The sequence below is a fragment of the Neoarius graeffei genome, chromosome 10, assembly GCF_027579695.1.
Source record: "Neoarius graeffei isolate fNeoGra1 chromosome 10, fNeoGra1.pri, whole genome shotgun sequence".
NCBI classification, from domain to species: domain Eukaryota; kingdom Metazoa; phylum Chordata; class Actinopteri; order Siluriformes; family Ariidae; genus Neoarius; species Neoarius graeffei.
In genome coordinates, this window is record NC_083578.1 from 10613751 (window position 1) to 10637334 (window position 23584).

General features: G+C 42.3%; 1 protein-coding gene across 5 annotated transcripts in view; it reads right to left on the reverse strand.

Annotated features, from left to right (window-relative positions):
• Nucleotides 1-23584, reverse strand: part of adgrd1 (adhesion G protein-coupled receptor D1) — a 111470-nt gene that overhangs the window by 67570 nt on the left and 20316 nt on the right. For 3 of the 5 annotated variants that reach the window (XM_060931272.1, XM_060931271.1, XM_060931269.1), the window contains 6 exons: nt 23153-23226; nt 18767-18913; nt 16781-16840; nt 15711-15834; nt 11050-11157; nt 8505-8580 (listed from right to left, as the gene is read on the reverse strand). In XM_060931272.1, the coding sequence (XP_060787255.1) occupies nt 8505-8580; nt 11050-11157; nt 15711-15834; nt 16781-16840; nt 18767-18913; nt 23153-23226 (589 nt within the window). The remainder of the gene's footprint in view (nt 1-8504; nt 8581-11049; nt 11158-15710; nt 15835-16780; nt 16841-18766; nt 18914-23152; nt 23227-23584) is intronic. The other 2 variants (XM_060931273.1, XM_060931270.1) reach the window with 1 other exon arrangement.

Consider the following 23584-nt stretch of genomic DNA (forward strand, 5'->3'; position numbering starts at 1 on the left):
ATCGTTTCAACCGCGCGTCATACCCTCGTCCAGTTGAAAATGTCGTTCACACACTTTTCTCCCCCATGAGAATTTTGAAAAGTTGGCAAGTATGCAACTTTTGGGGCAATTGCGCTTCGACACTTTCCTACTGAGATCGGGCACCTTAATTTCTATCTGAACAATTTTGATCATTTTGGGCAACTTTTTAAGATCATCCAATCAGAGTGCTAGCAGCGAATCACATGACCACCTGAGAGCTTCTGAAAGTTTCAACAAAGGTGGCGGCGTCTCAACGGCAGTGGAGGGAAGAAAAAGAGAGACAACTTATATCTTATGCTGGTAAGTTGTTATGTGTAAACCCAAAAGTAGTGAATTTACCTCATCAAATTCTTAGAAAACCAACAGACATCTATTTTTATGTGCTCAGGTTATAATTAAGACATTGATTTTTTTTCAGCCAAGTGTAAACTGCTGTTAGCTAACCACCGCTCCATGGAGACTGAATGGGATTTAGCTAACTAGTGGTGGTTTTTGCTTAACATAGTTAGCTGAAAGTTATCGCTAGCTATGTAGGGATAACGTTAGCTCTCTTGCGTCAAGTTAAAAGTGCTGGGCAGCTCACGATTTTTTTTGTTTTCTGAGTTGTAAGAGATTGTCTAACTTATCATCTGATCTAATTCACACACAGAGCACGACTACTTGTGGAACTCAAGGGCGAAACAGTACAAACTTCAAGAGCTAAAAAAGAAAGAAAGCCTTTTTTTTGCCATTATGTTTTTGTGATGTGTCAGTTATTAGTTATAGCATTTGTAATTGAGGCTAGTAGCATTTTTAAAAGATTTAAAGTGTTTATTATTAAGAGAATAATGTGGTTGGGGGCGTCGTGGCTCAGGTGGATAAGGCGCCATACCATAAATCCGGGGACCCGGGTTCGATTCCGGCCCGAGGTCATTTACCGATCCCTCCCCATCTCTCTCTCCCGCTCATTTCCTGTCTCTACACTGTCCTATCCAATAAAGGTGAAAAAAGCCCAAAAAATATCTTTAAAAAAGAGAATAATGTGGTTATTTTGACTTATAAATGTTAAAATAATGACAAATTACAGTGCTGAGCGTAAATGAGTGCACCCCCTTTGAAAAGTAACATTTTAAACAATATCTCAATGAACACAAACAATTTCCAAAATGCTGACAAGTTTAATATAACATCTGTTTAACTTATAACAGGAAAGAAAGGTTAATAATATAACTTAGATTACACATTTTTCAGTTTTACTCAAATTAGGGTGGTGCAAAAATGAGTACACCCCACAACAAAAACTACTACATCTAGTACTTTGTATGGCCTCCATGATTTTTAATGACCGCACCAAGTCTTCTAGGCATGGAATGAACAAGTTGGCGACCTTCTGCAACATCAATCTTTTTCCATTCTTCAACAGTGACCTCTTTTAGTGACTGGATGCTGGATGGAGAGCGATGCTCAACTTGTCTCTTCAGAATTCCCCAAAGAAAATAATTTATTTACACCACAAAGGTGAAGGCTACAAGAAGATCAGCAAAGCTTTACTTATCAGTCAGAATACTGTCGCAAAAGTTATACAAAAATTTAAGAAAGCTGGAACTACAACCATCTCACAGAGACGTCCAGGTCGTCCACGGAAGTTAACACCTCGACAGGAGCGTCTTCTGATGAGAAGGGTTGAAGAAAATCGGCATGCAAGTTCACTGCAGTTATCTAAAGAAGTAGAAAGCCAAACTGGGGTGACTATTTCCCGTGACACAATACGGCGTACGCTGCAGAGGAATGGCATGCATGGATGCCGTCCACGAAAGAAGCCTCTCCTAAAGCCCAGGCACGAAAAAGCCCGCTTAGAGTTTGCCAGTGCCCATGCTGACAAAGATGAAGACTACTGGGACTCTATACTCTGGAGTGATGAGACCAAGATAAATGTTTTTGGAACTGATGGCTTCAAAACTGTATGGCGTCGCAAAGGTGAGGGATACAAAGAAAAATGCCTGATGCCTACAGTGAAACATGGTAGTGGCAGTGTCCTTATGTGGGGCTGCATGAGTGCTGCTGGTGTCGGGGAGCTGCATTTCATTGATGGCATCATGAATTCACAGACGTATTGCTCCATACTGAAAGAGAAGATGCAACCATCACTCCGTGCTCTTGGTCGTCGTGCACTTTTCCAACATGACTAAACACACATCTAAGACCACTGTTGGGTTTCTGAAGAAGAACAGGGTGAAAGTGATTCAGTGGCCAAGTATGTCTCCTGATCTGAACCCAATCGAACACCTATGGGGAATTCTGAAGAGACGAGTTGAGCATCGCTCTCCATCCAGCATCCAGTCACTAAAAGAGGTCGTTGTTGAAGAATGGAAAAAGATTGAAGTTGCAAAATGTCGCCAACTTGTTTATTCCATGCCTAGAAGACTTGGTGATGTCATTAAAAATCATGGAGGCCATACAAAGTACTAGATGGAGTAGTTTTTGTTGTGGGGTGCACTCATTTTTGCACCACCCTAATTTGAGTAAAACTGAAAAATGTGTAATCTAAGTTATATTATTAACCTTACTTTCCCGTTATAAGTTAAACAGACGTTATATTAAACTTGTCAACATTTTGGAAATTGTTTGTGTTCATTGAGATATTGTTTAAAATGTTACTTTTCAAAGGGGGTGCACTCATTTACGCTCAGCACTGTATCTTTTGACCAGGGTATCTATTCAGTTTTGTTCCAGAAGTGATACTTACTTAGCGAAATAAAGGTTGAAGCCAAGACAAAAGTGACAGCTACAAATGTTTCAGTGTCCATCTTTGCTGTGTCTGTCTCCCTGGTAATAGATTTGCGCTTATCTGATTGGTTGTTGCCAATTGTCTGTTGCCCTGTGTCTCACCTGGTTGCCTGTTGCCGGCAACACTGCCTAAAAAGTTGCCCCGTGTATCATCGCCTTCAGGGTGTACACCCCTAGGGCTGATAACCAACTCCTGTTTTAATGAAAATACACGAGTAGCAGGAACAAGTCCGGTGATTAAATATACAGGACCTGTCTTCGCCCCTGTCCTGTTGTTGGTTGATTACCCCAGTATGTTGTGTTAATTATTTTTATCTTATCCATTCACAACCTGTTGTTTCTGTGCATCGATTTCAAATTCTCATTTCCAAGCCTTGCTTCCTGCCTCGGTTTACAGGCCTTGACCATTGCTCGTGTTTTTATTGTTAATACATACTGTATTATCCTTCTTTTATATAGTCTGCCCATGCTCTGACTCATGCTATGGATTTGATAATGATTTTCAGATTGCCCATAACAAAGAACATGCTGCGTTTATGCACTTGTGCTCTGCCTTCAATTACTGACGCTACAGAGGCAAAAAGCGGATTTGATTTTAAAATTAAATCAGAGCAAGAAAATGAAGTTAAAATAGATGTTAGATGAGCTGACTGAAAAAAAATAAAGCAGGCAGTTCATTAAACTTTGACTCTGCACTAAGAAGCTTAAAAGCCAGTCATTCAAAAAACAAAGTGCAAGACCACGACCCTTAAGGCCTCTGCATGCTCTTGCGACAAGGCTTTCGCAGACAGCTTTTCGCAGACGGTTGTAATTTATCGTTGAGCGGGGAGTAATAGACGTGCACGATGTTATTCACCGCTACAACGCAAGGGGGCGTGAAATCGCTAGGAGTAGTTGGTGGGTGTGGTTAGTGGAGTGTTTATCCTCCGGTTACTTATAATGACTAGAACTGGAGTCGTATAGATGTACGTACTTCCTCACTTCCTCGATCAACCGCTCTTCGTGCTGCTCCATCTTCGCTCGTGTTTTTAAAAATGGCGGTCGTGAAAACAAACCAAACCGGGAAAGTAGGGAAGCGGAAGTGCGTGTACAGCGGATGTAGAGTGGACCAATCAGAGCCCTCTTGTCTGCGACGCTGTCTGCGAGGCTTCTGCGGTGGTCACAATTTTTGGGAGGTGTGCACAGAGCGTCTGCGAAGGTGGGGGGGGCTACGCAGACGCTATCTGCGACACCGTCTGCGAGGACTGCATTGTCAGCATAAATTGGCCTTTAGAGTGCTCCATAGTGAAATAAATATACAGAGCCAGAAAGAGAGACAGACTAGTTGTTATGTCCTTTTTGCCACATGACGAGCAATTATACATTTAAAGTTCACGTTGAACTGATTTTAGTTTTGATTCCTCGTATAGATGGTGAATGTCTGTGCCTGGATATGACAGTGATTTATTTGTTCAGAGGACCAGATGAAGCGGAGAGAAAGACAGATCTTTGTCCATAAATGTCATTGCTTGCAGGCACACACAATTGGCAGCAAGAGCCCTGATGGATATATCTCGAGTGCTGTGCTATACCCAGAGTGACACAATGTTTATACATCCGAGAGAACAGCCAGGCTGTACAGTTTATACAGAAAAGTTCGCTGTGTAAAAGAGAGCTATATTACAGTCACAGTGAATGCTTACAGAGCAAAGGAGACCCTAAAGTTACTCAAGTTCTTGCAAGTTAGGAAAAGAATCGCACTAACATGTTAAATACACACCAGAGTTAAATGCCAGGCTGGCACAGAGTGAAGTAGATTGGCAAGAGCTTGTGAGAGCCAGTGCCAAGTAGTACTAGATATACACAATGAGTCAGGCAAGGGGATAGAGACAAATCCAAGGTTAACAATCTATTTTATAACAGCTTGAATGGTGAGGGTTGTGCACGTGAACAGGATGAACATAACCAGGACGATCAGAATTTGTCTCAAATGCATTATCACAAACCCAAAGACCACATCAGAATAAGAACATGAACAAGACTTTCAGTGACGAAACAAACACTGAGTACTGAGGACTGAAAAAAAAAAGGCTTTATCTGAAAAACCCAGGTTCCTTGTGTATCATGCTGATGAAAGGATCAAAACTTGGCACAAGAAACATGAGTTAGTGGAGGCATTCTGTTTGCTGTGAACAGTACAGGCTGGTGTAATGGGGTGGAGAATGTTTTCCTGGAACACATTACATTACGGCGCCTGATACGTACTTAAGGAGGTCTGAACAGCTTAATGTTATGCTGATCGAGTTAATAACTTCATGACTACGGTTAAACCAAACGAAGAAAGGAGAAGGCTTCGCTACCACCACCACTCCCAACGTTTTCATGTGATAAGTGCCCCCGCCTCTTTAGAGAAAGAATTGGACTTGTGAGCCACCAGCGAGCCCATCACCATCCTTGATGACGGAAGGAAAGATCCTCGGGAACGAGAGAACGCCGACGTCAACGGTTAAACCGCTCTCGAATGGCCACCTCCAGAATGATGATGCACCGGCTAGCAGGGCACCAAATGCTTCCAGGGACATGAGTGCAAATTTGCAGAAGGTCTGACACGCTTACCTAGTACTTATAAATACAACCCCAATTACAAAAAAGTTGAGACGCTGTGTAAACTGTAAATAAAAACAGAATGCAATAATTTGAAATCATGGAAAGTCTATATTTCATTGAAAATAGTGCAAAGACAAAAATTTTGAAACTGAGGAATTTTATTGTTTTTTGAAAAATATATGCTCATTTTGAATTTGATGTCAGCAACAGGTTTCAGGAAAGTTGGGACAGGGGCATGTTTACCACTGTGTTGCATCACCTCTACTTTTAACAAAACCCTGTAAACGTTTGGAATGGAGGAGACCAACTGCTGTTTTTCTGAAGAAAAAAAAAAAAGTTGTCCCATTCTTGCCAGATGTACAATTTCAGCTGCTCAACAGTTCAGGGTCTCCTTTGTCGTATTCTGCGTTTCATAATGCGCCAAATGTTTTAAATAGGAGACAGGTCTGGACTGCAGGTAGGCCAGTTTAGCACCCTAACTCTTTTACTATGTAGCCATGCAGTTTTAATATGTGCAGAAAGCAGTTTGGCATTGTCTTACTGAAAGAAGGAAGGCCTTCCCTGAAAAAGATTTTGTCTGGACGGCAGCATATTGCTCTGAAACGTGTATATGTCATTCAGCATTAATGATGCCTTCCCAGAGGTACAAGCTACACATGTCATGTGCACTTATGCCCCCTCATACCGTCACAGATGCTGGCTTTTGAGCTGTATGCTGATAAGCCGGATGGTCCCTCTTCTCTTCAGCCTGGAGGACGTGGTGTCCATTATTCTCATCTCATCTCATTATCTCTAGCCGCTTTATCCTTCTACAGGGTCGCAGGCAAGCTGGAGCCTATCCCAGCTGACTACGGGCGAAAGGCGGGGTACACCCTGGACAAGTCGCCAGGTCATCACAGGGCTGACACATAGACACAGACAACCATTCACACTCACATTCACACCTACGGTCAATTTAGAGTCACCAGTTAACCTAACCTGCATGTCTTTGGACTGTGGGGGAAACCGGAGCACCCGGAGGAAACCCACGCGGACACGGGGAGAACATGCAAGCTCCACACAGAAAGGCCCTCGCCGGCCCCGGGGCTCGAACCCAGGACCTTCTTGCTGTGAGGCGACAGTGCTAACCACTACACCACTGTGCTGCCCATGTGGTGTCCATGATTTCTAAAAAAAATTTCTACTTTTGATTCATCAGACCTCGGGACAGTTTTCCACTTCGCCTCAGTCCATCGTAAAAGAGCTCGGGCCCAGAGAAGGTGGCAGCGTTTCTGGATATCGTTTATATCTGGTTTTAACTTGCATTTGTGGATGCAGTAATGAAGTGTTTTCACAGACGATGGTTTTCTGAAATGTTCCTGAGCCCATACAGTGATTTCCACTACAGACACATGTCTGCTTTTAATGCAGTGTCTCCTGAGGGCCTGAAGATCACAGGCATCCAATATCAGTTTTCAGCCTTGTCTCTTGCATACAGAGATTTCTCCAGAGTCTCTGAATCTTTTCATGGTATTATGTACCATAGATGATGTGATCCTGAAATTCTTAGCAGTTTTACATTGAGGAACATTATTCTTACATTGTTGCACTGTTTGTCTTTCACAGAGCGGTGAACCCCTCCCCATCTTTACTTCTGAGAGACTCCACCTCTCTGGGATGCTCTTTTTATACCCAATCATCTTACTGACCTGCTGCCTATTAACCAAATTAGTTTTTTTTTTTTAGCATGACACAACTTCTTCAGCCTTTTATTGCCCCGTCCCAACGTTTCTGAAACGTGTTGCTGACGACAAATTCAAAATGAGCATATCTCATCTCATCTCATCTCATCTCATTATCTCTAGCCGCTTTATCCTGTTCTACAGGGTCGCAGGCAAGCTGGAGCCTATCCCAGCTGACTACGGGCGAAAGGCGGGGTACACCCTGGACAAGTCGCCAGGTCATCACAGGGCTGACACATAGACACAGACAACCATTCACACTCACATTCACACCTACGGTCAATTTAGAGTCACCAGTTAACCTAACCTGCATGTCTTTGGACTGTGGGGGAAACCGGAGCACCCGGAGGAAACCCACGCGGACACGGGGAGAACATGCAAACTCCGCACAGAAAGGCCCTCGCCGGCCACGGGGCTCGAACCCGGACCTTCTTGCTGTGAGGCGACAGCGCTAACCACTACACCACCGTGCCGCCCAAAATGAGCATATAGTTTTCAAAAAACAAAAATTTCTCAGTTTCAACAGTCTTTGTACCATTTTTAATGAAATATAGGGCTTCCGTGAGGCGGCACGGTGGTGTAGTGGTTGGCGCTGTCGCCTCACAGCAAGAAGGTCCGGGTTCGAGCCCCGTGGCCGGCGAGGGCCTTTCTGTGTGGAGTTTGCATGTTCTCCCCGTGTCCGCGTGGGTTTCCTCCGGGTGCTCCGGTTTCCCCCACAGTCCAAAGACATGCAGGTTAGGTTAACTGGTGACTCTAAATTGAGCGTAGGTGTGAATGTGAGTGTGAATGGTTGTCTGTGTCTATGTGTCAGCCCTGTGATGACCTGGCGACTTGTCCAGGGTGTACCCCGCCTTTTGCCCGTAGTCAGCTGGGATAGGCTCCAGCTTGCCTGCGACCCTGTAGGCGGATAAAGCGGCTAGAGATAATGAGATGAGATGAGATGAGATGAGATGAGAGAGGGCTTCCGTGATTTGCAAATCTTGACGTTTTGTTTTTATTTTCAGTTTACACAGCGTCCCAACTTTTTTGTAATTGGGGTTGTATATCAGCTCCAAAAATACTTCTACAGAACAGGAATTCACTGCAATCCATTATCTTCTAACATGTTTCAGGAGTCAAAAGTGAATGAATTCTAAAACCCTCCTGGGTATATGATTATATTAACTGACAGACAGAAAATAGGCTCATAATTCAAGGATGACTGCATGTCTGAACTGGGAAGAGAGCATTATCGGAAATGCTAAGGGTTGGGAGTATCAGAGTAAGTGGACAGATGAGAACAAAATGCTGAATGATAAGACTATGCTCAGAGGAACACAATGTACTGCTGTATCACCACAGGAAACCCGCACGCACTCACACACACACACACACACACACAACAACACAACATAAAGACACACAACAAACCTGGTTTTCAGAGGGTTGATCTGTTTGTAGTAGTTGTGCATACTGTGGTAGAAAAGGCCTACGATTGTGGTCTGGGCTACAAAGACAAAACACACACACACATTAGGACAAGAAGTCAAATATTAAGTGAACTGACCAACTTCTTCGATTTTACTATATAGATTAAAGAGTAACTATATCCTACGTCAACACTAACACGCATTTCAGGTCACTAAACGAGTACATGGTGAAGTGCTTTAGGTAACATTTCCAGGAACTGGGAAGAGAGGAAATGCTAATGATGAATATTTGTGTGTGTGTGAAGCTATGTAGCCTATATGCATGTCCATAAATGTCTACATATCAGAGACTCAATTCGCACTTGTTATTAACACCTTTCACAGGTGAGCCAATCACAAGCGGACAGCCCTGACTTGGTATTTTTTACCTTATGCTTAATGTTTCATGCCTTTTCAACACAGTTATTAACAAGGTGAACATTAGCAGTGGCACTACGTTGGGCATCACTTGAGCAAGTTAAAAAAAAAAAGTCACGAGGAGGCAAAATCATAATTTTGTCATCAATTTTAACATTTTGTATTTCTTTTTAGTATAAATACGGAGGCGATTATAGAAAATTGATAGAGAAATTCAGACTATTTCTCGACGTTCACCTCGAGCGACTCGATTTTTGGCGGCCAATCGCTTCGTCACCGTAAGTGAGGAAGAATTACAAATTATGAAGGAAAATGCTGTTCCTAAACGCACTAAAGATGCAACGAGGTTTGGTCTAAAACTATTCAAAGGAGTCAGATGGAATTGTGATTTATTTTATCCATTTCAAAACAAAGTATTTTATGAGAGTCGGCATAGATAAGTGACAAGTCTGCGTGCGACATTATTACATTTGCATGCCGCTTTTGAAGTTTGAAAGAAATTTTTTTTAAATATGATTAAAAAATTTTTTTTTGTAAATCACCTGTGTATTTATACTAAAACAATTCCCCCCCCTCAGGCTCAGTGAATATCGGTGAATAATATCCTCGACTTCGTTTCGGTTATTATTCACCGATGTTCACTTCGCCTTCGGTGAATAATTATTAATTAATCTTCCGACAGTAAAGATTTAATGATCTGGGGATTACACATTTCACGTAAATTAGTAATTTGATTTAAATAATTTTGTCTGAGGGCATAGTTTTATTTGCTTTTATATTGACTTGCAAAGTTGATCATATTTATAATTAAAGCGACAGTAAAAACACAAACATATTTAATGTGGCCCACAAATCTGCAAAGATTATACACATTTGAATAGTATTCCAGTTGTGAAATTCATTCTGATGGTGTGTGTGTGCGCACACTTTGATAATCTATCAAGAGGCTGCTAAAATGCACATAGAGGCTCTTCTCATTATCACAGCCTCTTCACTCTGTCCTTTCACCATGAGTCTAATAGGACAGCAGTGTTCTCACACACACCTGCTACACACACATGCATGAGAAGATCTTACATTCCCTTACAGCACTGCTCGGACACAGAAGCAGAAAACACTAGCACACTGTATGCCAATCTACTTTCGAGCTTCCAAACAAGATGGTTTGAATTCCTCAGTCCCGATGTGTGCCAAAAACAACTTAAAAATAAAAATAACACAGCTATGCACACCACCTGTTTTGTTTTTTGGACGCACAAACGACACAATATGCAGTCTAAAACGCTAACTGTTCTCTGAAGGATCCTTCGTATTGGCTGCAAGTCTCCAGGGAAGTCCACGAACCAAGCTAAATAAATCTACCAAGCCTTTTTTTGTGCTAAAACGTGAAACTTGGCCTCGCGGTACAACCCAGTGGAACGTGTTCCTACTTTCCGTACATTTAAGTGCCTTATAAACTCGGGTTCAGCCCTTAATGGACTGCTCGGTGTGTCCGAAACACTTGAGCAGTGCGTTAATGCCAGACCTGAGGTTTAAGTGCCAGTTGTGACAAAGCCACTAATCTATCACTTCTAACACACATTTACTCTTCAGATAAAATTAGACCAAACACTTCAGGTCTTAAAGGAACTACTTCTCGTAGTTCTTCTTTTCTCACACGCATTAATTTAATAATGTCAATAAATAATATAAGAGACTTTATTAATATAAAATATACTCATGAAAATGATTTTTCTTACAGGAAAGGTAAATAGTTCCTCCAGCTGATTTGAATGGAATATTTCCTTCCGTCCTCTTTAATAATTCTGGACTACATCAGTATCATGATGTGATATCCTGGCCATATTGCTCACCCATACACACACACTCCGTTGCTTTGGGTGAATCAGAATGACCTTCCTCTGCTCTATCAGTGCTGTTTGACTGGCAGGTGTAATCAGCGGCATTGAATGCGGTGCTACATTCCAGCACTCAACTTCACCTCAGCCTAACTCTTCACACTCACACTAAACCTCTGCCTTCTTATGAACATATTTAGCCTCGTGTCTATATGTGTGACAAAGTGTGTGTGTAGGGGGAGACTTGGGTACATTCCAAGTGTATCTGTTTCTCTGTGTGTGTTTGCTCACATTCTGTAGTGAAGGCCTCTCCTGGCACTGAGATGTAGTTCTTGCCTTGTGTCGGGAATCTGTAATTCTGCATGTTATAATTTTGCGGGATCTTCATCAGAGAGTAATCTATAAACAAAGAAAAGAGAGGAGAGAGGATATTGCACACGGCTTAAACACTGAGACAAAGCAGAGCATCTTAGTTTATTTCATATACCACGTGCTTTGATCTTCTTCAATGTCGAAGTTGTATCTGTGTGATTCCATCACCGAAATCACTCCTCTGGCATCCCATGGTGCAGAAGTACAACCAGGTCACGTTTTTACCCATTTAGCCATTTTCTTAAATTTTCTGAGTTATGTTTATTTGTAGGGCGGCACGGTGGTGTAGTGGTTAGCGCTGTCGCCTCACAGCAAGAAGGTCCGGGTTCGATCCCCGTGGCCGGCGAGGGCCTTTCTGTGCGGAGTTTGCATGTTCTCCCCGTGTCCGCGTGGATTTCCTCCGGGTGCTCCGGTTTCCCCCACAGTCCAAAGACATGCAGGTTAGGCTAACTGGTGACTCTAAATTGACCGTAGATGTGAATGTGAGTGTGAATGGTTGTCTGTGTGTCAGCCCTGTGATGACCTGGCGACTTGTCCAGGGTGTACCCCGCCTTTCGCCCGTAGTCAGCTGGGATAGACTCCAGCTTGCCTGCGACCCTGTAGAACAGGATAAAGCGGCTACAGATAATGAGATGAGATGTTTGTCAATGCTACTGTATGTGAATCAGAGATATTTAGCGATGAAGGATTAAATGCTGTCCGGTGTTCCACTAAGTCTACCAGGTTTTTTTTCTTTTCTTTTCTGGGGGTGTGTGAGAAATGCTGGATGAGGATGGTCACCTGCAGGACCCCTCCCCACAGCTCCTAAAGCATTTGGACATGAACAAACAGTTAAAGGAGTCATATTTAAGTCTTCATATTTATTTTAGAGCACTAATTAGAACAATTTTTACAACAGAACTGTGTGTGTGGGGGGGCAGGGTCCTGTTGGGGGGGGATATAATGGTAGGGGAAACACTGCTGTCTGTAATGTAATGGTTAGTGTTTGTAGTCTGGGGATATCAAAGCTTGATAGTGGGATGTACTATAGCTTAATGTTAAGAATGCATATTTAGTGCCTCAACTGATTTTTCAACTGCCTTACTAAATTTCTGTTTGCTTTTTGAGTGAAAAGGGATACGAAATCTTTTGCTAATGCCTAAACTCTTAACAAAATGATCATACTAACCATTTTCAGAAACGTAAAACTCACTGCGACCCCCCAAAAAAGTCCCTCTCCCACACACACACACACACACACATTTAAGTGCATATCCTGGACCAATTTCGTTTTTTTTTATATGAAAGAATGTCCTTTTACACACTCATCCAGAAGGGTAATTTTGCACAAGGCCATCTGTCTACAGCAGAAAAAAATAAAATAACAAAACGCGTCTGGAAAAATCCCAAGGGAGTCTGGAGTCAGATTCGTGACGTCACCTGCGGAAGCGCCAGCAGGCTGAGAGAGCTTTGCATGGTTTCAGTGCACAGCCTGCGTAGACCAAGTTTAGCAGCTAGCGACTTTGCATTGAAATATGGAATTGTCAACTGAGCACAATGTTACTTCACCTTTGGATGAAGAATATAATGAGATGTCAGAATTATTTCTTACCCTGGCAACAGTCAATTTGTGAATTGCCGATTTTCTTGGTCTTTTTCTCGGCTCTGCTTGGTCCTCGGCTTCGAGGGTCTCAGTGAATGAGGCACTTTGCCTTCTGTCAGGGGAGATGAACACGGCTGGCTCCTTTGGTGACGCTGACACAGATGGAGACGGTGTTGCTTTGGGCATTCTGACAGATGGAACTGCGTCTTTTTTCAGATCAAGTTGCCTCGCAAAGCCCATTTCCCACTGCAAATAGTTCTCAAAGTCGTCGGGCCTTGTGAAGTGAGCCCCGCAAATAATGCTGTAGTCTGTAGCATGTAGCCAATTTTTCCGGGTGCCTCGCACGAAGCGCTCCCATTTCTCTCTCATTGTCTGGTCTTTTGGAAAATGATGAGTACTAATCCCATCAAGATTGGTGTTGCTACACCCTCCTACGATACATCTGTTAACCATTTTAATAATTACGCGATAACGTTGAAGAAATTTGCAGAAAACCACCAGGTCGTTTTCTCATAAACAAACCAGCGCTGACGTAGGATTCAGAAGGAGGCGTCCCGCACGCGACGTCACGAAAATCAATGTTTGCCGGGAAATCCAAATGCCAAGTTTTTTCAGAGGCGGACCAATTCGCCTCAAATGGTTTGATTTCAACTGAATTTTTCTGGTATTGCGCAAGGTAAAGGTTTCCATGTAGGACATGACAATAAAGTATATTCTATTCTAAAAAAATTGCACAAAATGCAAAATGTGACAGATATTTGCCCAACGTTTAATATAAAATAGGAGAATTACATTGATCTTGCTCCTGAATTTACCTGTGATATGCACTTTAAGGTCCGGGGAAATAAATAAATAAAAAAAATAAAAACAGGAGTGGAGTTCTACTGTAAAAAACAAAACTGTTCTAATTATTGTTCAAAAATAAATGTGAAGCCTTAAATATGACTCCTTTACCTGTTTGTTCAGGTCCAAATGCTCTGTAACATGAGCCGCGGGGAGGGGTCCAGCAGGTGACCATCCTCATCCAGCACCCCCACCCCCACCATGAAACCAGTAAACTTAAAGGGATAGTTCGGGATTTTTTGACATGAATCTGTATGGCATCCCCATCAATAGTGTCGTGCAAACACACTGACTTACCCCTGACAGCATCCTGTGAGTCCAGTTCTTGTCCAGTTTTGGTCCAGACGAAAGTAGTCCGGCAAGTTTGTTGGGGTCACGAAAGTAAAACGTTTTTCGTCTCAAAACAGTATGTGTTCAAAAGAGTGATATATTTGCATCACAAAACCGTTGTCAAATAAAAAGTCAGACCTCGAAATCGCTTGGCACTATTTTCTCTCCCTTCTTATCACTGCGCGCTGCCGCCAGGTGACAGCGAAACGCAGACCCACTAAGCTGGTGGGAGACCAAGGCTGCACTCTATCCATGGCTTACACACGTGATGGCACTGTATAGTGGCAGCATCTGTCCCCCCAGAGAGGATCTTTTCAAAAGCAGGACAGATTATAACTGAGAGGAAAAATAGAATCAGAATTAACTAGTTAATTGCAGCAATTAAAGGAATAGGTAGGAAAAGGAAGGCGCAAAGACACCACGCAGCACCTGAAAATGGGTTTTCAGGCGCTGCGCACCCGTTTTCAGGCGCTGCGCGGTGTCTTTGCGCCTGCAGCGGTGCTTTGCCTGTGCTGTGGCTGAAAATAGTTCCAGATATAAATTGGTCTAGTAAATCCCTTGCGTTGATGTGTACTCGATGTGAATGTACAAGTCATGAGAAATAATTATAAAAAATCTTCCGAAAGAGCCGGCTCCTTATAGTAAGAAGAGCCAAAAGAGCCGAAATTCCCATCACTAGTAAACAATGAATGAAACAGCCGTGGCTGTCACCTGGCGGCACCGCGCAGTGATAAGAAGGGAGAGAAAATAGTGCCAAGCGATTTCGAGGTCTGACTTTTTATTTGACAACGGTTTTGTGATGCAAATATATCACTCTTTTGAACACATACTGTTTTGAGACGAAAAACGTTTTACTTTCGTGACCCCAACAAACTTGCCGGACTACTTTCGTCTGGACCAAAACTGGACAAGAACTGGACTCACAGGATGCTGTCAGGGGTAAGTCAGTGTGTTTGCACGACACTATTGATGGGGATGCCATACAGATTCATGTCAAAAATCCCGAACTATCCCTTTAAGGGAAACACTTGAATAAATACCTAATACTTTTTTTTTTTTGAGCATTTGACAAATCTGCATTAGCACGTTATATTCGTAAAAAATAGGAAGTGATAAGCTACGGTGGTCAAATCCAAAAACCGTATTTTGCATTTTTTAAAATCTTCATCCATCAGAAAGGGTAAACTCTCCACGTTATAATGTTAAATGAGTTATGTAAGAGTGTTACACTGTTCATACGTTGCGAAGATGAGAATTCAGGGTAAACAAACACTTTTGAATCCTTAACTTGTAAAGAATCTGCCGTTGTGCAGAATCTAAACATGCCTGAGGGCAAACTCTATCATTCCATCATAATTTATTCACTTATTGTAAGTGCTTTGAGTTCTGAGGGGGGGAAAAAAACCCTCTAGTGACCTCCAACCCTGAGGATCTTAATCTTATCATAATTGCGAGAGAGAGAAGACAGTAAGTCCAAGGGGGCTTGTGCAAATGGGGCTGATGCACTCATTAGGGCAAACAGTAAACCCTGGCATGTTACTCAGTCCTTGAAGGAAATTCTAACCTATCTCTCCAGCCATCCCGAACTTCCTCCCCTTTCTCCTGGAAGACACAGTATTTGAGTAATAATTTTACCTCGATGACGCACTTCTTGTTAGCTGTGTAATAACCACGATGTGCTGTGTCTGGCAACTTCCTGACCCACAGAGTGAGCTTGAGTTATTTGTATACTCAGGGTCAACTACACGAGCAGGGAAATCAATTTCTTAGAATGTGACCCAGGGCAAAGGTAAGTGAATGTGTGTGTGTGTGTATTGCCATTAACCTGCAACATAGCTTTTTCCACCAATAGCAACAGGAGAATTTGGTTTAGCCTCAAGGTTGGAGACCATGTGCCCCATGACTTTGTCCACTGTGTCTATGAATCCACTGATTACAGGAGTCAGCTGCTGATACACACACACGGTACAAACAAAGACAACAGCATGGTGATAATTCTCATAAACAACTCTACTCATCTGTGTTAGGCCAAGTTTACATTAGACCGTATCTGTCTCGTTTTCTTCACGGATGCACTGTCCGTTCACATTAAAACGCCGGGAAACGGGAATCCGCCAGGGCCCACGTATTCAATCCAGTTCGTGTCTGGTTCGGTGCTGTGTAAACATTGAGGATACGCGGATACGCTGTGCTGAGCTCTAGCTGACGTCGTCATTGGACAACGTCACTGTGACATCCACCTTCCTGATTAGCTGGCGTTGGTCATGTGACGCGACTGCTGAAAAACGGCGCGGACTTCCGCCTTGTATCACCTTTCATTAAAGAGTATAAAAGTATGAAAATACTGCAAATACTGATGCAAATACTGATGCAAATACTGCCCATTGTGTAGTTATGATTGTCTTTAGGCTTGCCATCCTTCCACTTGCAAGTGGTGAGTGACTTGCGCATGCCCGATATGCACTGGGATCACACACACAGTGGCTCAGTCCCGAATCACTGCTCGTGCGCTTCACTCGTGCGCTCTGTGAGCTGCGCGGGGCCGGAGTGCGCACCCTCCAGAGGGCACTCGCTGTTCAGGGCGGAGTGATTTGGAGCGCAGCCGCTGAGGAGGAAGCGCTGAGCCGCACTGATACATTTCAACTTACGTGCCGTCTAATTAGTCATGTGATTAGCGTATCCATGTATTGGCGTTGCTGTGTGCACGCGAATCGTGTATTGGCGTTGCTGTGTGCACGCGAATCGTTTTTAAAAACGTTAATCTGATGATCCGCTGATACGGTCTAATGTAAACCCCACCTTAGAAAGGATTCACACTCACTCAGTCACCCACTCATTCATTCACCCAACCAACCATCAGATCTTTACTGATGTAGTGCATGCATTTCTGCATACCTCCTCATCTTCTCGTGAGCTACTGGAGGATATCATCTCGTCAATGCTCTTCAGAAATGACTGCAACACACACACACACACACGTACATAAAGAACTCATTATACTTTTTTTTTTTTTAAACTGGTGTGTGTGTGTCTTGTGTTGTATCTAATCTAGTGAATTCACTATTAATGCTACAGGCATATCTAAAATGAAATAAGGAACAGTACAAAACAAACGTTTGAGTCAAAATCTGAGCTCTCGGACGCTAATTGGACTCTTGTGTGGTTCAAGTGCCTAGTTATAGGGGTCAAGACTTTTGCATTTTACAATTAAATAGAAATCTAATGCAATAAAATTGAATAAAATGCCACAGAGTACATACACTGCATGACCAAAAGTATGTGGACACCTGACCATCTGACCCGTATGTGGTCCATCTTGAACCTGCCACAAATTTGGAATCGCACAACTGTATAGAATGCTGTAAGACTACAGTTTCCCTTCACTGGAACTAAGAGCCCCAAGGCGAGCTCCATGAAGACATGGTTTGCCAAGGTTGGACTGGAAGACCTTGAGTGTCCTGCACAGAGCCCTGACCTCGACCCCACTGAACACCTTTGGGATGAACTGGAACTGGAGTCTCCTGGGACAATATCATGCTCTTGGGGCAGAAAGGAATCACAAATCCCCATAGCCACACTCCAAGATCTAGTGGAAAGGCTTCCCAGAAGAATGGATATTATTATAAAAACAAAGGGGGAATAAATCTGGAATGGCATGTTCAACAAGTACATGCTTGTTGGGTGTGATGGTCAGATGTCCACAAATATAGTGTATAATATTAGTTAGGTTTTCTAATTAATTAAGCATATAAAATGAGCCTATTGCTTGATGCTTATCAAAAATGTTGGCTAAAATCCTATTTAACTGACTGTACAGAACTTGCATTTGAAATAAAGCTAATTGAAGCGTTTTAAACATCAGTGCATGTGTATGACTATGTTCAGTGTGGATTTATATCTTATACAGAACCAGAAATGTTTATTAGACTCGTGAATCTCTGTAGATCATGCACATTTCTGAAAACCTTCTGAAACCCAGGCACAGATACAGGAGGCAAATTAGCACCGGGCTACAGTATATAGAGTAGAAATATGGCGTCATATCAATAATTCTTCTTTAATGAAACTGACACTGCTCCATTGCTAGGATTGTTAAAACGGAGTTAATTCCAGGTATCATGTTTGTATCATGTTCGAGTGCATGTATTTCTGAGTTTATTCTATCCACATTCACTGGATATGAGCGATTGCGTGCTCTGATTGGCTACTCTACTACTAGGATATCAGCTCATATACTGTGAGTAGAGAAAAACAAAATGGCGGCGCATATCAAGTCATATCACTTTGTTATCAAGTATTTAAAAGAAACAGAAATGGCGAAAAGAATATAGTCCCCCCCCCTCCCCAAATATCTCCTGTTCCACACTCCAGCCCAGTCGATGGCAGTAATGCACCTTTAAGTTGGTTTGCCAACCGCCAAAAAACCCTAAAGATGATGGCGGCACGCGTTACTGAACCAACCGAGGACGAAATAAGAACTACTCAAAAACACCCCCCCCAAAAAAAAGACAACAAAAAAGCAACAAAATATGGAATGAAAGTATTTGATGGTAAGAACATATCTTTTTATATTTTCAAGAATTATCGCATTTTTCACAAATTGCTCCTGTCATTTTGCCTATTTGTTTCCAATTTAAGCGGAAATGATTTTGTCGGATGTTTTGTAGAAAGTTTATCAAATTTGCTAAAAATAAAAATGGGCTGTTTCTCAAAATTCAGTGAATGTGGATAGAAGAAAACAGTTATTCCACTCAATCTCGTCGTACATGGCTTATAGCCGGCAGGGTGCTACGCACCTCGTCGGCTAGTAGCTCATGTATGATTCGATTTCAGGGAATAACTGTTAAATGTGGCGTTTTTGTTTTTTTCCTCATGGTGTACCTGTGTCAGGTTGTGAGCCGTATCCTTAGGAATAGTCTTATTAAGCAGAATGAAGGAAGACTGGAGGAAGCCTTTCAGTAACATGGGCCCTGAGTCATGAACCTCTGTGAAGTTAGAAGCAGTGGGGTGGGGTGATGCTGTTGTTGCCTGTCGGAAACACAAAAAGAGAGAGAGAGAAAGCCAAGCAAAGATATCAGGTGATCAAAAACAGAGCTCATGGATGAATGACTTGAGACTTGCGTCACTTATCGACCCCGTATGTTTCAGGTTACAGATTTAATTTATGAAAATGATCTCCTTGTAGGATGTAAGTGAATTAGGTCTGCTACTCTCTTTTACTAAGATAAAGTTATGTTCCGCTCCATCTTCATTAGCTCTGTCTGGGTGCTTTGTGTGCATGTCTGCCCCACACACAGTGCAGGTGGTAATAAGATTATGTGCACGTAAATCATGCGTAATAGTTTGGAACAATTAGAACAAATTGCTCGAAATAACTTGCAGACTACCTTTCTCACTGCTGTATTGTTTTATCTGCACCCAAAAGGAAGGCATCCTGAATCTGGGAACGTTTCAGCTGTCTCTGAACTTCTCTCTCTTTCTCGCTCCCTCCCTCTCACATTTCTGACTTCCCGGCTTAATAATCTGCAGCAATGCCTCTTGCGTGAGCGCTCAATATCCAGTTTCTTTCCATTTCCTCAGAGTCTGGAGGAAAACAATAGATCCACAAGAGATGGATTTGTTTGTGTTTATGGGTCTGAACCCCACCTCATTTCCTGCTGGGATCTTGTGCAAAGGTCCATGTGTGTGCGTTTGTGAGAGACAGCGAGTCCTCGGTTGTCATATGTCTGAATTAACTTTAAATCCTCTCATCATTTCAGAATGCAGGATTCATGTACAGTGTGTTTGTGTGTACCGAATGCACATATCTCTCCCTTTATACACTCAGTAGCTGATTTGGGGAAAAGTCACAGAGGACAGTTTGAGTGTGTGTAAAATGCTGGCGATAAAACTCCCTCTTCTTGCCCCTGTAGGAGGGCAGAGTGGCTCTGTCAGCATCCTGAATGCCTTGCGAATTTACTAGCAGCCAAATGAAGTTACAAAGCACATGCAGGACACCGTGTTCTCCACGTACTTCACTGGTTTACTCCTCTACTCTTAAACTCAACACAAAATACACTCTAGATTTAAAATCGATATCAACCATAGATGTTCACAGACACTCCTGAATTCAATTGCCTATAAAACTTTGATCTATTTTAATTCGATCCTGGTCTACCTTGTTTATAAAATATATACAGTGGTGCTTGAAAGTTTGTGAACCCTTTAGAATTTGCTATATTTCTGTATAAATATGACCTAAAACATGATCAGATTTTCGCACAAGTTCTAAAAGTAGATAAAGAGAACCCAGTTAAACACATGAGACAAAATATTAGACTTGGTCATTTATTTATTGAGGAAAATGATCCAATATCACATATCTGTGAGTGACAAAAGTATGTGAACCTCTAGGATTAGCAGTTAATTTGAAGGTGAAATTAGAGTCAGGTGTTTTCAATCAGGTGTGAGTGCGCACCCTGTTTTATTTAAAGAACAGGGATCTATCAAAGTCTGATCTTCACAACACGTTTGTGGAAGTGCATCATGGCACGAACAAAGGAGATTTCTGAGGACCTCAGAAAAAGCGTTGTTGATGCTCATCAGGCTGGAAAAGGTTACAAAACCATCTCTAAAGAGTTTGGACTCCACCAATCCACAGTCAGACAGATTGTGTACAAATGGAGGGAATTCAAGACCATTGTTACCCTCCCAGGAGTGGTCGACCAGCAAAGCTCACTCCAAGAGCAAGGCGCGTAATAGTCGGCGAGGTCACAAAGGACCTCAGGGTAACTTCTAAGCAACTGAAGGCCTCTCTGACATTGGCTAATGTTAATGTTCATAAGTCCACCATCAGGAGAACACTGAACAACAATGGTGTGCATGGCAGGGTTGCAAGGAGAAAGCCACTGCTCTCCAAGGTGGGGTTTACATTAGACCGTATCAGCGGATCATCAGATTAACGTTTTTAAAACGATTAGTGTGCACACAGCAACACCAACACACGATTCGCGTGCACACAGCAACACCAATACACGGATACGCTCGGCTCCGCAGGCATCCTGCGCTCCAAATCACTCCGCCCTGAACAGTGAGTGCCCTCTGGAGGGTGCGCACTCCGGCCCTGCGCACGAGTGAAGTGCACAAGCAGTGATTCGGGACTGAGCCGCTGTGTGTGTGATCCCAGTTCATATCACTTACCACTTGCAAGTGGAAGGATGGCAAGCCTAAAGACAATCATAACTACACAATGGGCGGTATTTGCATCAGTATTTGCAGTATTTTCATACTTTTATACTCTTTAATGAAAGGTGATACAAGGCGGAAGTCCGCGCTGTTTTTCAGCAGTCACGTCACATGACCAACGCCAGCGAATCAGGAAGGTGGATGTCACAGTGACGTTGTCCAATGACGACGCCAGCTAGAGCTCAGCACAGCGTATCCGCGTATTCTCAATGTTTACACAGCACCGGACCAGACACGATCTGGATTGAATACGTGGACCCTGGCGGATTCCTGTTTCCCGGCGTTTCCAAGCGTTTTAATGTAAACGGACAGTGCATCCGCGAAGAAAACGAGACAGATACGGTCTAATGTAAACTTGGCCCAAAAAGAACATTGCTGCTCATCTGCAGTTTGCTAAAGATTACGTGGACAAGCCAGAAGGCTATTGGAAAAATGTTTTGTGGACGGATGAGACCAAAATAGAACTTTTTGGTTTAAATGAGAAGCGTTATGTTTGGAGAAAGGAAAACACTGCATTCCAGCATAAGAACCTTATTCCATCTGTGAAACATGGTGGTGGTAGTATCATGGTTTGGGCCTGTTTTGCTGCATCTGGGCCAGGACGGCTTGCCATCATTGATGGAACAATGAATTCTGAATTATACCAGTGAATTCTAAAGGAAAATGTCAGGACATCCGTCTATGAACTGAATCTCAAGAGAAGGTGGGTCATGCAGCAAAACAACGACCCTAAGCACACAAGTCGTTCTACCAAAGAATGGCTAAAGAAGAATAAAGTTAATGTTTTGGAATGGCCAAGTCAAAGTCCTGACCTTAATCCAATGGAAATGTTGTGGAAGGACCTGAAGCGAGCAGTGAGTCATGTGAGGAAACCCACCAACATCCCAGAGTTGAAGCTGTTCTGTACGGAGGAATGGGCTAAAATTCCTCCAAGCCGGTGTGCAGGACTGATCAACAGTTACCGCAAACGTTTAGTTGCAGTTATTGCTGCACAAGGGGGTCACACCAGATACTGAAAGCAAAGGTTCACATACTTTTGCCACTCACAGATATGTAATATTGGATCATTTTCCTCAATAAATAAATGACCAAGTCTAATATTTCTGTCTCATTTGTTTAACTGGGTTCTCTTTATCTACTTTTAGGACTTGTGTGAAAATCTGATGATGTTTTAGGTCATGTTTATGCAGAAATCTAGAAAATTCTAAAGGGTTCACAAACTTTCAAGCACCACTATAAATCCTTTAAATTTAATTTGTATAGAGTTTTGCAAACAGCTTTACAGAAACCCAGCAAGCCAGAAGTGACAGTGTGACAACATATTCTTCGTGACTTGCCTGGTTAAATAAAAGTTAAAGAAATTTTTTTTTAAAATAAATAACACTGGCAATAAACTGAACTTGATGAACTGACTGAGATCTTGAGGTGAGAGTTAAAATTCTCATAGAGATCAATTATTACTGCTCAACAGTGACTTTTTAGTACAGATTGTTATAAAACATGGGAAACCTGAGATAAGAAAAAGAACACTCGCTTTCTTTCCTGCGTCATGGCAAAACATGACAAAACACTGGTCATTAATCAAGGTTTTCCATCGATTTACTATGAGTAATTTATCATGATCCAGGGTTAAATAGCTATACTAGTGTTTGAGGAACAGGATGAAGCTGTTTTGGTTACTGGGCTGATTTCAATGAGTAATCAGTGTGAGTGACAAACACAGACAAACAGCAGGACTATGGGGTTGAGTCTCAGTGGTTTCGAACAGCCAGGGACAATTAGACCCTTTTGCTCATATCGCATCTGCAATCCTTCTGCAATTACATATTAAATATATCACTATTTCGACATTGCCTGCTTTCTAACCAAGACTCTCCAGTCCATCTGTTTATATTTTTGGGCGTATGGTTTCTTTCTGAACAATGTATCCTCTGTGGTGTTTTCTGTGTTTTTTCCACTTTCGGTTATTTACCGAGGCTCGGCTTACACTAAACAGACCTGGCAGAGAGTTTTGGCCCATGGATTTAAATTATAAACTGCTACCTGCAGAAGAGCGTCTGTTGTGGTGTAGACACTGGAAGGAGATTTGGTAGTTGGAGGGTAAACCATATCCTCCCCTGTGAAACACAGATATACAAAGAAAAAAACAACATTATTTTAACACTTACTTACTCAGTTGGCATTGTTTTTGTTTTCCTAAGACACTAAGCTGAAGGTATCGACTAACGAATGATTTTTTAAAAAATTATTATTATTATTTTTTAAAATGATGAATGCTTCTTAGGGCTTTGGTTAAAACTAAAGCAATCAACACTGAACTGGATTTGGAAAAAAAAAAAAAGTTAAACCATAATGTTATGAGTAGATTTAAATCTTTCCAAAACCAGTGGAAAATGTAGAGCAAGCTTAGGAGAATAAAGCAGATGCTCACCTCTGATAAACAGAACCCCACCCCTGAATTATTAGAGCAATTAT